Source organism: Salmo trutta, chromosome 1 (genome assembly GCF_901001165.1).
Source record: "Salmo trutta chromosome 1, fSalTru1.1, whole genome shotgun sequence".
NCBI classification, from domain to species: domain Eukaryota; kingdom Metazoa; phylum Chordata; class Actinopteri; order Salmoniformes; family Salmonidae; genus Salmo; species Salmo trutta.
Window position 1 is genome coordinate 77,376,534 of NC_042957.1, and position 15,583 is coordinate 77,392,116.

Below are 15,583 nucleotides of genomic sequence, written 5' to 3' on the forward strand. Positions count from 1 at the left end.
CTGAGCCCTATAAGCCCTGACCTGAGCCCTATGAGCCTTGACCTGAGCCCTATGAGCCTTGACCTGAGCCCTGACCTGAGACTATGAGCCCTGACCTGAGCCCTGTGAGCCCTGACCTAAGCCCTATGAGCCCTGACCTGAGCCCTATAAGCCCTGACCTGAGCCCTATGAGCCCTGACCTGAGCCCTATGAGCCCTGACCTGAGCCCAATGAGCCTTGACCTGAGCCCTATAAGCCCTGACCTGAGCCCTATGAGCCCTGACCTGAGCCCAATGAGCCCTGACCTGAGCCCTATAAGCCCTGACCTGAGCCCTATAAGCCCTGACCTGAGCCCTATGAGCCCTGACCTGAACCCTATGAGCCCTGACCTGAACCCTATGAGCCTTGACCTGAGCCCTATGAGCCTTGACCTGAGCCCTGACCTGAGACTATGAGCCCTGACCTGAGCCCTGACCTAAGCCCTATGAGCCCTGACCTGAGCCCTATGAGCCTTGACCTGAGCCCTATGAGTCCTGACCTGAGCCCTATGAGTCCTGACCTGAGCCCTATGAGCCTTGACCTGAGCCCTATGAGCCCTGACCTGAGCCCTATGAGCCCTGACCTGAGCCCTAACCAAAATGAGTGCATTACATAGGGAATAGGATGCCATTTGGAATGCACACAATATCAGCTGTGGCTATGTGGTGTGGGCTGTCATCTCTCCATGTCAGGACGTTACTGTCATGTTAAATGGAGCATGTAGGAATTAGATCTCTCTCTGTTTCTCTGCCTACTCTAAACTTGTTTTTTCCCCTGTTCCCTGTGTTGACCTGTCTAGAGAAGGGCCCTGTGTTGACCTGTATAGAGAAGGGCCCTGTGTTGACCTGTATAGAGAAGGGCCCTGTGTTGACCTGTATAGAGAAGGGCCCTGTGTTGACCTGTCTAGAGAAGGCCCTGTGTTGACCTGTATAGAGAAGGGCCCTGTGTTGACCTGTATAGAGAAGGGCCCTGTGTTGACCTGTATAGAGAATGCCCTGTGTTGACCTGTCTAGAGAAGGGCCCTGTGTTGACCTGTATAGAGAAGGGCCCGGTGTTGACCTGTATAGAGAAGGGCCCTGTGTTGACAAGGCCCTGTGTTGACCTGTATAGAGAAGGGCCCTGTGTTGACCTGTATAGAGAAGGGCCCTGTGTTGACCTGTATAGAGAAGGGCCCTGTGTTGACCTGTCTAGAGAAGGGCCCTGTGTTGACCTGTCTAGAGAAGGGCCCTGTGTTGACCTGTCTAGAGAAGGGCCCTGTGTTGACCTGTCTAGAGAAGGGCCCTGTGTTGACCTGTCTAGAGAAGGGCCCTGTGTTGACCTGTATAGAGAAGGGCCCTGTGTTGACCTGTATAGAGAAGGGCCCTGTGTTGACCTGTTTCGAGAAGGGCCCTGTGTTGACCTGTATAGAGAAGGGCCCTGTGTTGACCTGTATAGAGAAGGCCCGGTGTTGACCTGTCTAGAGAAGGGCCCTGTGTTGACCTGTATAGAGAAGGCCCTGTGTTGACCTGTTTCGAGAAGGACCCTGTGTTGACCTGTATAGAGAAGGCCCTGTGTTGACCTGTATAGAGAAGGGCCCGGTGTTGACCTGTATAGAGAATGCCCTGTGTTGACCTGTATAGAGAAGGGCCCTGTGTTGACCTGTATAGAGAAGGGCCCTGTGTTGACCTGTCTAGAGAAGGGCCCTGTGTTGACCTGTATAGAGAATGCCCTGTGTTGACCTGTATAGAGAAGGGCCCTGTGTTGACCTGTATAGAGAAGGCCCCTGTGTTGACCTGTATAGAGAAGGGCCCTGTGTTGACCTGTCTAGAGAAGGCCCGGTGTTGACCTGTATAGAGAAGGCCCTGTGTTGACCTGTATAGAGAAGGCCCTGTGTTGACCTGTCTAGAGAAGGGCCCTGTGTTGACCTGTATAGAGAAGGCCCTGTGTTGACCTGTCTAGAGAAGGCCCTGTGTTGACCTGTCTAGAGAAGGGCCCTGTGTTGACCTGTATAGAGAAGGGCCCTGTGTTGACCTGTATAGAGAAGGGCCCTGTGTTGACCTGTTTCGAGAAGGGCCCTGTGTTGACCTGTATAGAGAAGGGCCTGGTGTTGACCTGTCTAGAGAAGGGCCCTGTGTTGACCTGTATAGAGAAGGCCCTGTGTTGACCTGTATAGAGAAGGGCCCTGTGTTGACAAGGCCCTGTGTTGACCTGTATAGAGAAGGGCCCTGTGTTGACCTGTCTAGAGAAGGGCCCTGTGTTGACCTGTCTAGAGAAGGGCCCGGTGTTGACCTGTATAGAGAAGGCCCTGTGTTGACCTGTATAGAGAAGGGCCCTGTGTTGACCTGTATAGAGAAGGCCCTGTGTTGACCTGTTTCGAGAAGGGCCCTGTGTTGACCTGTATAGAGAAGGGCCCTGTGTTGACCTGTATAGAGAAGGCCCTGTGTTGACCTGTATAGAGAAGGGCCCTGTGTTGACCTGTATAGAGAAGGGCCCTGTGTTGACCTGTATAGAGAAGGCCCTGTGTTGACCTGTATAGAGAAGGCCCTGTGTTGACCTGTATAGAGAAGGCCCTGTGTTGACCTGTATAGAGAAGGCCCTGTGTTGACCTGTCTAGAGAAGGCCCTGTGTTGACCTGTATAGAGAAGGCCCTGTGTTGACCTGTATAGAGAAGGGCCCTGTGTTGACCTGTATAGAGAAGGCCCTGTGTTGACCTGTATAGAGAAGGGCCCTGTGTTGACCTGTATAGAGAAGGGCCCTGTGTTGACCTGTATAGAGAAGGGCCCTGTGTTGACCTGTATAGAGAAGGCCCTGTGTTGACCTGTATAGAGAAGGGCCCTGTGTTGACCTGTATAGAGAAGGGCCCTGTGTTGACCTGTCTAGAGAAGGGCCCTGTGTTGACCTGTATAGAGAAGGGCCCTGTGTTGACCTGTCTAGAGAAGGGCCCTGTGTTGACCTGTATAGAGAAGGGCCCTGTGTTGACCTGTCTAGAGAAGGCCCTGTGTTGACCTGTATAGAGAAGGGCCCTGTGTTGACCTGTATAGAGAAGGGCCCTGTGTTGACCTGTATAGAGAAGGCCCTGTGTTGACAAGGCCCTGTGTTGACCTGTATAGAGAAGGCCCTGTGTTGACCTGTCTAGAGAAGGCCCTGTGTTGACCTGTATAGAGAAGGCCCTGTGTTGACCTGTATAGAGAAGGGCCCTGTGTTGACCTGTCTAGAGAAGTCCCTGTGTTGACCTGTATAGAGAAGGCCCTGTGTTGACCTGTATAAAGAAGGGCCCTGTGTTGACCTGTCTAGAGAAGGCCCTGTGTTGACCTGTTTCGAGAAGGGCCCTGTGTTGACCTGTCTAGAGAAGGCCCTGTGTTGACCTGTTTCGAGAAGGGCCCTGTGTTGACCTGTATAGAGAAGGCCCTGTGTTGACCTGTATAGAGAAGGGCCCTGTGTTGACCTGTATAGAGAAGGGCCCTGTGTTGACCTGTATAGAGAAGGCCCTGTGTTGACCTGTATAGAGAAGGGCCCTGTGTTGACCTGTATAGAGAAGGCCCTGTGTTGACCTGTCTAGAGAAGGGCCCTGTGTTGACCTGTCTAGAGAAGGGCCCTGTGTTGACCTGTATAGAGAAGGGCCCTGTGTTGACCTGTCTAGAGAAGGGCCCTGTGTTGACCTGTATAGAGAAGGGCCCTGTGTTGACCTGTCTAGAGAAGGCCCTGTGTTGACCTGTATAGAGAAGGGCCCTGTGTTGACCTGTATAGAGAAGGCCCTGTGTTGACCTGTATAGAGAAGGCCCTGTGTTGACAAGGCCCTGTGTTGACCTGTATAGAGAAGGCCCTGTGTTGACCTGTCTAGAGAAGGCCCTGTGTTGACCTGTATAGAGAAGGGCCCTGTGTTGACCTGTATAGAGAAGGGCCCTGTGTTGACCTGTCTAGAGAAGGGCCCTGTGTTGACCTGTTTCGAGAAGGGCCCTGTGTTGACCTGTATAGAGAAGGGCCCTGTGTTGACCTGTTTCGAGAAGGGCCCTGTGTTGACCTGTTTCGAGAAGGGCCCTGTGTTGACCTGTCTAGAGAAGGGCCCTGTGTTGACCTGTTTCGAGAAGGGCCCTGTGTTGACCTGTTTCGAGAAGGGCCCTGTGTTGACCTGTATAGAGAAGGACCCTGTGTTGACCTGTCTAGAGAAGGGCCCTGTGTTAACCTGTTTCGAGAAGGGCCCTGTGTTGGCCTGTATAGAGAAGGGCCCTGTGTTGGCCTGTATAGAGAAGGGCCCTGTGTTGGCCTGTATAGAGAAGGGCCCTGTGTTGGCCTGTATAGAGAAGGGCCCTGTGTTGACACTCTATTCTCTGTGTAGTGTGCTACATTTGACCCATAGGGTTCTGGTCTAAAGTAGTGCATTATGTAGGGAATAGAGTTCCATTTAGGAGACCTCCTTGGTATCATGATAGGCCTATACTCTTGCTGCTCTGTTCTTCAGAAATATTTGGATGAATGATTAGCAGTAATGTGAGCAGATGTTTCCCAGTACTGACACTGCTGGGAAATGTTCACCACTCCTACAACGTGCTGCTGAGGTTTTTTTGCATTTCAATAGTGGATCATCTGCAGGTGCAGTCAAATTGGAGGCTGTTGACAAGGACCCAATGAATACAAATGTATCATTCATTGATGGACCTCTATGACCCAATATACCAGGCAGGTAGGATCAGAATAGTGAAGACCCACAGCCTTTAATTGCCTACATAATTGATGAGTTTATTTCCAAAACACAATTCTTTGTAAAAACATTTTTTTTACCCCTTTTATTTAACTAAGCACATTTTCACATTTGTGTTTTTTCATCAGAAATGATTGCTTATGGGTGCCTTCATGTGTCTGTAAAATATTAATGTTATTATTCATAGATAGTTCTTGTTTTTTTAATAGTAGATTTTAGATGTGTATGAAAATGTTTTTTTTTTTTGCGAAACACTACAGTTTAGCTGGAATGTTCCTATCCTGTATATTTGACTGTGATATGTGGTCGTCTCACCATATCTTAAGATTAATGCACTGGATAAGAGCATCTGCTAAATGACTACAATTTGAAATTTAAATGTTTTACATACAGATCTCAAATTACTGTATTGAATAATTATTTTTTTAGTTCTTAATTTAAAAAAAATGTGTTGTTACGTTTGACTGTGTAAAACTGAACAGTTCTACTTATTTCTCTGAGAGTGACGCAGATATATAGCATTTAGCAAAAAAAACATGATTATTTGTCTCTAAAATGAAACAAGTTATTTAAAAGTAAACACGTCTGTCATTGAACAACCACACATAATTTCTTTAAACAATAAAAGCTAATTTACCAACATTTCTGAAAACGGATATATAGCTTTTTGGAATGAAACTCTTCAATTACTACGTCACACATTTGTTTGAGTGTTCAGATTTGTTATTTTGATAAACAGTCTGTTTATTTGTATTTGTTTTTTATAATTAAAGGAAATTCAATGTGGTCAACGTTTGCTTTAGACAAGGGCAGGACAGTAAGCTCTATCATAAAATACATTTTATAGAATAATGTTTTGGAATAATGTGTATTCTTCGTTGTACTCTCTCTCTCTCAATGTTTTCACATTCAGAATGAATGGTTTTGTCTACTTGCCCCTAAAAGGAATTATGTGCAGTTTATTGTCTGTCACTGTCTTTTCTGAAACCGCAGTGCCTTGAGCTTTTAACAGAAAGGAGAGAACTGTCGTGCCCACTGGAGAGGTGTTATAGAACATAGCACCCCTGCAGGCTGTTACCACCCACGTACTTCCCCTGTCAATCTGTCCAGAAATGATCATCCTACGTATTTGATATGAAGCTTTGTAGCTCAGCTGATAGATCATGGCGCTTGCAACGCCAGGCTAGTTGTTTCGATACCTGGGACCACCCACATGTAACATTTATGCACGCGTGAATGTAAGTCGCTTTGGATTCCATTTAAAGCGTCTGTTAAATGGAATATATATATAACCAATGCCTATAGAAAGTCAATTGTTTGCTATCAATCACTTGTTTCAAATTGTCTTTGATGGGTTTTTTTCTCCCTACTAACTTAGTTGAATCTTACTCTGGGCGTCTGCTAAGTGTAAAATGATGTCTACCTAAAATATCACAACACACTCATATCAATATGATAATACATTTTTTATTATTTCACAGTAGACAAAAAAATCTAAATTTACATAGTTGGCTCAACTGGTCCAGCCAATAGCCTAAAGCAGAGTATAACTCTTGACATAGTGGTTATATATTGTAATACTACAATATGTTTCTTGTACTGAGAAGTCCCTAAATTCATTGAATTTGACACTTCTCTATGGGTTTGCTCCGCTTAGTGGGGCTGGGGCCCATTACCCGCTGTAGGTCGCTGTTGAAGCTGGGGCGGCGGGCCAGTGGGTACACCGCACCGCATGGCGTGTCTGGAACCAACGCACGGCTACGTCTGCCGCAACGGCTTCTGCTGGCGCTCAGCGCCTGGTAGGCACGTATGGAGATCTCGCGGTGCTGCGACGGACGCGTCTCGGTAGGGAGACCGCCTAGCTTGACAAGGGCTTGGAACATCTCTTCTAGACTGGTACTGTCTTTGGCTGATGTCTCGAAGAGCGCCGTGTCCTCCCCAAGAGCTTGGAACATCTCCAGACGACTGATGACCCTCTCCGCCTCTAAGTCCACTTTGTTGCCGCATATCACTATGGGAACCCGGGCATTCTCTTTCAGCTTCATCAGCTTGGTCTTGGCTGCTATTATCTCTTTGCGCAGTGTGTACACCTCTTTGAAGGAGTCTCTGTCATCCACACTGAACACCAGGAGAAATATGTCACCTGTTGTAGTGAAGAGTACAGATTTAGTGATTTAATTCAATGCAACAACAAAAAACACCCACATTCATTTTCCAACTCAATGTATTAGATCAAGGTTATGCAAAGGCCAATTCAATACACACAAAAATACATTTCATTGTCCAACTCAATTAGATCTATACTCAGTCAATAGCCTATACACTCATAACCTACACACCTGTCAGTATGGACAGCCTCCGTCTAGCGGGGAAGTCTCTCTCCTTCGCTGCGTCCAGGATATCAATCTGATAGGTTTCTCCTCGGATCTGGTACAACTTCCTGTGAAAGTCTTCTGCCGTCGGCTCGTACTGTTCCTCGAACCCGTCGCGCAGGAACCGCCTGAGAATGTTCGTCTTGCCCACTCTGGGCGCGCCGAGTACTACAACGCGCCGGCAGTTACGGGGCTTGGTGAGACGCATCTCCTCCAGTGGCGCGGTGCATGGAGTCTGGTCCGGGAGGGGCAACGTCGCTAGCGGGTCGAAGGATCTTCTTTTGGGGAACCTTTCCGAGGATGTAGCCTGAGTGGTCCCCGTGCTGGAAGACCGGACCACCCTCGTCTTCTTGTCCGTGTGTCTCCAGTGCTCAGTGACCGTATTAAAGATCCCTTTACTTGCCTTGGTCATGCTCGAGACCTTTTTGAATTGCATGAGGATTGTAGGTGATTGACAGTTGACACCTGTGACTTTAACATTGGGTAGCTGGTTGGAAATGGTCTGTTCAACATGATCGTTCATGCTGAGCTGGGTCTGTGGATGCCCGGCAGTGGCACAAGAGCTGAACGTGTCGGTGGTGCCATCAACGGAAAGGTAGACCACTTTCTCTGTTGTGTTCACCTCCATGTTCCTTCCAGGCACGGGGATCATCCGGGGTGTCTGTTGTTACAGGTCTGTTACACCTGTTGCTTCACCATGTGATGCGTTGCAGTGGAGCGTTGCAGTGTGCGGAGAGGAGCGTCGGCGCGGGTATTTATAGAGTATGGCTGGGCATATTGGTTGCTACGTCATTAGATAGAATCATCACATCGCATCAACACTCCGCTCCTTTTATGGTAGTATTAAAATCTGTAATCATGTGATATCAGTCAAGTGTAGGCTATAGCCTTCCAATGCACTAGTCAGGGAAACCCACAGCACAGCTAGAGATGGAGCACAGATAGAGATGGAGCACAGATAGAGATGGAGCACAGATAGAGATGGAGTGAGAGCACAGCTAGAGATGGAGATGGAGCACAGATAGAGATGGAGTGAGAGCACAGCTAGAGATGGAGTGAGAGCACAGCTAGAGATGGAGCACAGCTAGAGATGGAGCACAGCTAGAGATGGAGATGGAGCACAGCTAGAGATGGAGCACAGCTAGAGATGGAGATGGAGCATATATAGAGATGGAGCACAGCTAGAGATGGAGCACAGCTGGAGATGGAGCACAGCTAGAGATGGAGCACAGATAGAGATGGAGCACAGATAGAGATGGAGTGAGAGCACAGCTAGAGATGGAGATGGAGCACAGATAGAGATGGAGTGAGCACAGCTAGAGATGGAGTGAGAGCACAGCTAGAGATGGAGTGGGAGCACAGCTAGAGATGGAGCACAGCTAGAGATGGAGTGGGAGCACAGCTAGAGATGGAGATGGAACACAGCTAGAGATGGAGATGGAGCATATATAGAGATGGAGCACAGCTAGAGATGAAGCACAGCTGGAGATGGAGCACAGCTAAAGATGGAGCACAGCTAGAGATGGAGATGGAGCACAGCTAAAGATGGAGCACAGATAGAGATGGAGCACAGCTAAAGATGGAGCACAGCTAGAGATGGAGATGGAGCACAGCTAGAGATGGAGATGGAGCACCGCTAGAGATGGAGCGCAGTTAGAGATGGAGCACAGCTAGAGATAGAGATGGAGCACAGCTAGAGATGGAGCACAGCTAGAGATGGAGCACAGCTAGAGATGGAGCACAGCTAGAGATGGAGCACAGATAGAGATGGAGCACAGCTAGAGACGGAGCACAGCTAGAGATGGAGCACAGCTAGAGATGGAGATGAGGCACAGTTAGAGATGGAGCACAGCTAGAGATAGAGATGGAGCACAGCTAGAGATGGAGATGGAGCACAGCTAGAGATGGAGCACAGCTAGAGATGGAGCACAGCTAGAGATGGAGCACAGCTAGAGATGGAGATGGAGCACAGCTAGAAATGGAGCACAGCTAGAGATGGAGATGGAGCACAGCTAGAGATGGAGCACAGCTAGAGATAGAGATGGAGCACAGCTAGAGATTGAGCACAGCTAGAGATAGAGATGGAGCACAGTTAGAGATGGAGCACAGTTAGAGATGGAGCACAGTTAGAGATGGAGCACAGCTAGAGATGGAGCACAGCTAGAGATGGAGATGGAGCACAGCTAGAGATGGAGCACAGCTAGAGATGGAGCACAGCTAGAGTTGGGACACAGCTAGAGATGGAGATGGAGCACAGATAGAGATGGAGCACAGCTAGAGATGGAGATGGAGCACAGCTAGAGATGGAGCACAGCTAGAGATGAAGCACAGCTAGAGATGGAGCACAGCTAGAGATGGAGCACAGCTAGAGATGGAGATGGAGCACAGCTAGAGATGGAGCAGTACTGAAAATAAGGAGCTGACCAGTGCTGGACAGAAACACATTAATTAAAAAAATATTAAATCATGAAATGGGGTATAATCATTACTGTCATTTTTAAATTGATGATTTAATATTTTTTTAATTAATGTGTTTCTGTCCAGCACTGGTCAGCTCCTTATTTTCAGTACTGCTCCATCTCTAGCTGTGCTCCATCTCCATCTCTAGCTGTGCTCCATCTCTAGCTGTGCTCCATCTCTAACTTTGCTCCATCTCTAGCTGTGCTCCATCTCCATCTCTAGTTGTGCTCCCACTCCCTATCTAGCTGTGCTCCATCTCTAGCTGTGCTCCATCTCTAGCTGTGCTCCATCTCCATCTCTAGCTGTGCTCCATCTCTAGCTGTGCTCCATCTCTAGCTGTGCTCCATCTCTAGCTGTGCTCCATCTCCATCTCTAGCTGTGCTCCATCTCTAGCTGTACTCCATATCTAGCTGTGCTCCATCTCCATCTCTAGCTGTGCTCCATCTCTAGCTGTGCTCCATCTCTAGCTGTGCTCCATCTCTAGCTGTGCTCCATCTCTAACTTTGCTCCATCTCTAGCTGTGCTCCATCTCTAGCTGTGCTCCATCTCTAGCTGAGGTTTATGGGGCATAATTAGGGCTATATGGGGTATATTTAGAGGTATATGGGTATATTTAGGTGTATATGGGGTATATTTAGAGGTATATGGGGTATAATTAGGGGTATATGGGGTATATTTAGAGGTATATGGGGTATATTTAGAGGTATATGGGGTATATTTAGGTGTATATGGGGTATATTTAGAGGTATATGGGGTATACGGGGTATAATTAGAGGTATATGGGGTATAATTAGGGGTATATGGGGTATAATTAGGGGTATATGGGGTATATTTAGAGGTATATGGGGTATAATTAGAGGTATATGGGGTATAATTAGGGGTATATGGGGTATAATTAGGGGTATATGGGGTATAATTAGGGGTATATGAGGTATATGGGTATAATTAGGGGTATATGGTGTATATGGGTATAATTAGGGGTATATGGGGTATATTTAGAGGTATATGGGGTATATTTAGGTGTATATGGGGTATAATTATAGGTATATGGGGTATAATTAGGGGTATATGGGGTATAATTAGGGGTATATGGGGTATAATTAGGGGTATATGGGGTATAATTAGAGGTATATGGGGTATATTTAGAGGTATATGGGGTATAATTAGGGGTATATGGGGTATAATTAGGGGTATATGGGGTATAATTATAGGTATATGGGGTATAATTAGGGGTATATGGGGTATAATTAGAGGTATATGGGTATAATTAGAGGTATATGGGGTATAATTAGGGGTATATGGGGTATAATTAGAGGTATATGGGGTATAATTAGGGGTATATGGGGTATAATTAGGGGTATATGGGTATATTTAGAGGTATATGGGGTATAATTAGAGGTATATGGGGTATAATTAGGTGTATATGGGGTATAGTTAGAGGTATATGGGGTATATTTAGAGGTATATGGGGTATAATTAGAGGTATATGGGGTATAATTAGGGGTATATGGGGTATAATTAGGTGTATATGGGGTATAGTTAGAGGTATATGGGGTATATTTAGAGGTATATGGGGTATAATTAGAGGTATATGGGGTATAATTAGAGGTATATGGGTATAATTAGAGGTATATGGGGTATAATTAGGGGTATATGGGGTATAATTAGAGGTATATGGGGTATAATTAGAGGTATATGGGGTATAATTAGGGGTATATGGGGTATAATTAGAGGTATATGGGGTATAATTAGAGGTATATGGGGTATAGTTATAGGTATATGAGGTATATGGGGTATATTTAGACAGTAGATTTTGGCTATTTCTGGACATCCGATGATACGTGGGCGACGGGACACCCCTGGCCCTGTTCTCCCCTCTCTCTGTAATAATGTGATGGCTTTCTACCCACATCATCCAGCTAGCTAGTCATCGTGGGACCTGGGGCTCACACGTAGGGGGGGAACGTGGGAAACGTGACAGATCATCATTCACCGTGTGCACACAGCCATACTGTTTCCCCTGTATGATACACTGCAGTAAACGGCATACTGTTTCCCCTGTATGACACACTGCAGTAATTATTAAGATCATTGCTATCTGTCTGTAGTCACTAATTGGTTTCCTAATGTTTCAGCTTTGTGACCAGGTTGAGCTAATTTGTGTGCTATAAAAATAGATGAAGGTTTTTATAAAAAATGTATTAAATTAGAGTTTTCTAAAGCATCACAGTATTTCCATGATGGACAGGGTCAGGGTTTGTGTGGATAATAAAGGAAGCAAATTAAAAAGCATCACGTTGTTTGCAGCATAATATAATGATTCTCTGTGAAGTCCCAGGATCCGTGTCCCATGCAGCAGTAAAGGATCAGTGTTTAATGCAGCAGTAAAGGATCAGTGTTCCATGCAGCAGTAAAGGATCAGTGTCCCATGCAGCAGTAAAGGATCAGTGTTTATTGCAGCAGTAGAGGATCAGTGTTTAATACAGCAGTAAAGGATCAGTGTTTAATACAGCAGTAAAGGATCAGTGCCCCATGCAGCAGTAAAGGATCCGTGTCCCATGCAGCAGTAAAGGATCAGTGTTTAATACAGCAGTAAAGGATCAGTGTTTAATGCAGCAGTAAAGGATCAGTGTTTAATGCAGCAGTAAAGGATCAGTGTTTAATACAGCAGTAAAGGATCAGTGTTTAATGCAGCAGTAAAGGATCAGTGTTTAATGCAGCAGTAAAGGATCAGTGTTTAATGCAGCAGTAAAGGATCAGTGTTTAATACAGCAGTAAAGGATCAGTGTTTAATGCAGCAGTAAAGGATCAGTGTTTAATGCAGCAGTAAAGGATCAGTGTCCCATGCAGCAGTAAAGGATCCGTGTCCCATGCAGCAGTAAAGGATCAGTGTTTAATACAGCAGTAAAGGATCAGTGCCCCATGCAGCAGTAAAGGATCCGTGTCCCATGCAGCAGTAAAGGATCAGTGTTTAATGCAGCAGTAAAGGATCAGTGTTTAATGCAGCAGTAAAGGATCAGTGTTTAATACAGCAGTAAAGGATCAGTGTTTAATACAGCAGTAAAGGATCAGTGCCCCATGCAGCAGTAAAGGATCAGTGTTCCATGCAGCAGTAAAGGATCAGTGCCCCATGTAGCAGTAAAGGATCAGTGTTTAACGCAGCAGTAAAGGATCAGTGTTTAATACAGCAGTAAAGGATCAGTGTTTAATGCAGAAGTAAAGGATCAGTGTTTAATATAGCAGTAAAGGATCAGTGTTTAATACAGCAGTAAAGGATCAGTGTTTAATGCAGAAGTAAAGGATCAGTGTTTAATGCAGCAGTAAAGGATCAGTGTTTAATGCAGCAGTAAAGGATCAGTGTTTTATACAGCAGTAAAGGATCAGTGTTTAATACAGCAGTAAAGGATCAGTGTTTAATGCAGCAGTAAAGGATCAGTGTCCGATGCAGCAGAAAAGGATCCGTGTCCCATGCAGCAGTAAAGGATCAGTGTCCCATGCAGCAGTAAAGGATCCGTGTCCCATGCAGCAGTAAAGGATCAGTGTTTAATACAGCAGTAAAGGATCAGTGTTTAATGCAGCAGTAAAGGATCAGTGTTTAATGCAGCAGTAAAGGATCAGTGTCCCATGCAGCAGTAAAGGATCAGTGTTTAATACAGCAGTAAAGGATCAGTGCCCCATGCAGCAGTAAAGGATCCGTGTCCCATGCAGCATTAAAGGATCAGTGTTTAATGCAGCAGTAAAGGATCCGTGTCCCATGCAGCAGTAAAGGATCAGTGTTTAATACAGCAGTAAAGGATCAGTGTTTAATGCAGCAGTAAAGGATCAGTGTTTAATGCAGCAGTAAAGGATCAGTGTCCCATGCAGCAGTAAAGGATCAGTGTTTAATACAGCAGTAAAGGATCAGTGTTTAATACAGCAGTAAAGGATCAGTGTTCCATGCAGCAGTAAAGGATCAGTGTTCAATGCAGCAGTAAAGGATCAGTGTTTAATGCAGCAGTAAAGGATCAGTGTTTAATGCAGCAGTAAAGGATCAGTGTTTAATGCAGCAGTAAAGGATCAGTGTTTAATGCAGCAGTAAAGGATCAGTGTCCCATGCAGCAGTAAAGGATCAGTGTTTAATACAGCAGTAAAGGATCAGTGTCCCATGCAGCAGTAAAGGATCAGTGTTTAATACAGCAGTAAAGGATCAGTGTTCCATGCAGCAGTAGAGGATCAGTGTCCCATGCAGCAGTAAAGGATCAGTGTTTAATGCAGCAGTAAAGGATCAGTGTTTAATGCAGCAGTAAAGGATCAGTGTTTAATGCAGCAGTAAAGGATCAGTGTTTAATACAGCAGTAAAGGATCAGTGTTTAATGCAGCAGTAAAGGATCCGTGTCCCATGCAGCAGTAAAGGATCAGTGTCCCATGCAGCAGTAAAGGATCCGTGTCCCATGCAGCAGTAAAGGATCAGTGTTTAATGCAGCAGTAAAGGATCAGTGGCCCATGCAGCAGTAAGGATCAGTGTTTAATACAGCAGTAAAGGATCAGTGTCCCATGCAGCAGTAAAGGATCAGTGTTTAATGCAGCAGTAAAGGATCAGTGTTTAATGCAGCAGTAAAGGATCAGTGTTTAATACAGCAGTAAAGGATCAGTGTTTAATACAGCAGTAAAGGATCAGTGTTTAATGCAGAAGTAAAGGATCAGTGTTTAATGCAGCAGTAAAGGATCAGTGTTTAATGCAGCAGTAAAGGATCAGTGTTTAATACAGCAGTAAAGGATCAGTGTTTAATACAGCAGTAAAGGATCAGTGTTTAATGCAGCAGTAAAGGATCAGTGTCCGATGCAGCAGAAAAGGATCCGTGTCCCATGCAGCAGTAAAGGATCAGTGTCCCATGCAGCAGTAAAGGATCCGTGTCCCATGCAGCAGTAAAGGATCAGTGTTTAATACAGCAGTAAAGGATCAGTGTTTAATGCAGCAGTAAAGGATCAGTGTTTAATGCAGCAGTAAAGGATCAGTGTCCCATGCAGCAGTAAAGGATCAGTGTTTAATACAGCAGTAAAGGATCAGTGTTTAATGCAGCAGTAAAGGATCAGTGTTTAATGCAGCAGTAAAGGATCAGTGTCCCATGCAGCAGTAAAGGATCAGTGTTTAATACAGCAGTAAAGGATCAGTGTTTAATACAGCAGTAAAGGATCAGTGTTCCATGCAGCAGTAAAGGATCAGTGTTTAATGCAGCAGTAAAGGATCAGTGTTTAATGCAGCAGTAAAGGATCAGTGTTTAATGCAGCAGTAAAGGATCAGTGTTTAATGCAGCAGTAAAGGATCAGTGTTTAATGCAGCAGTAAAGGATCAGTGTCCCATGCAGCAGTAAAGGATCAGTGTTTAATACAGCAGTAAAGGATCAGTGTTTAATGCAGCAGTAAAGGATCAGTGTTTAATGCAGCAGTAAAGGATCAGTGTCCCATGCAGCAGTAAAGGATCAGTGTTTAATACAGCAGTAAAGGATCAGTGTTTAATACAGCAGTAAAGGATCAGTGTTCCATGCAGCAGTAAAGGATCAGTGTTTAATGCAGCAGTAAAGGATCAGTGTTTAATGCAGCAGTAAAGGATCAGTGTTTAATGCAGCAGTAAAGGATCAGTGTTTAATGCAGCAGTAAAGGATCAGTGTTTAATGCAGCAGTAAAGGATCAGTGTCCCATGCAGCAGTAAAGGATCAGTGTTTAATACAGCAGTAAAGGATCAGTGTCCCATGCAGCAGTAAAGGATCAGTGTTTAATACAGCAGTAAAGGATCAGTGTTTAATGCAGCAGTAAAGGATCAGTGTTTAATGCAGCAGTAAAGGATCCGTGTCCCATGCAGCAGTAAAGGATCAGTGTTTAATGCAGCAGTAAAGGATCAGTGTTTAATGCAGCAGTAAAGGATCAGTGTCCCATGCAGCAGTAAAGGATCACTGTCCCATGCAGCAGTAAAGGATCAGTGTTTAATGCAGCAGTAAAGGAAGAGTTTTTCATGCAGCAGTAAGGATCAGTGTTTAATGCAGCAGTAAAGGATCCGTGTCCCATGCAGCAGTAAAGG

General features: G+C 45.5%; 1 protein-coding gene across 1 annotated transcript; it reads right to left on the bottom strand.

The window, feature by feature from the left end:
• Window positions 1-6,312: 6,312 nt before the first annotated feature.
• On the bottom strand, window positions 6,313-7,778 carry LOC115205929 (dexamethasone-induced Ras-related protein 1-like). The gene is made up of 2 exons (XM_029772407.1): window positions 7,036-7,778; window positions 6,313-6,839 (listed from the first exon to the last, which is right to left on the bottom strand). Exons 1-2 carry the CDS (start codon window positions 7,718-7,720, stop codon window positions 6,313-6,315), a joined length of 1,212 nt encoding a protein of 403 aa, XP_029628267.1. The 5' UTR covers window positions 7,721-7,778.
• Window positions 7,779-15,583: the final 7,805 nt, after the last annotated feature.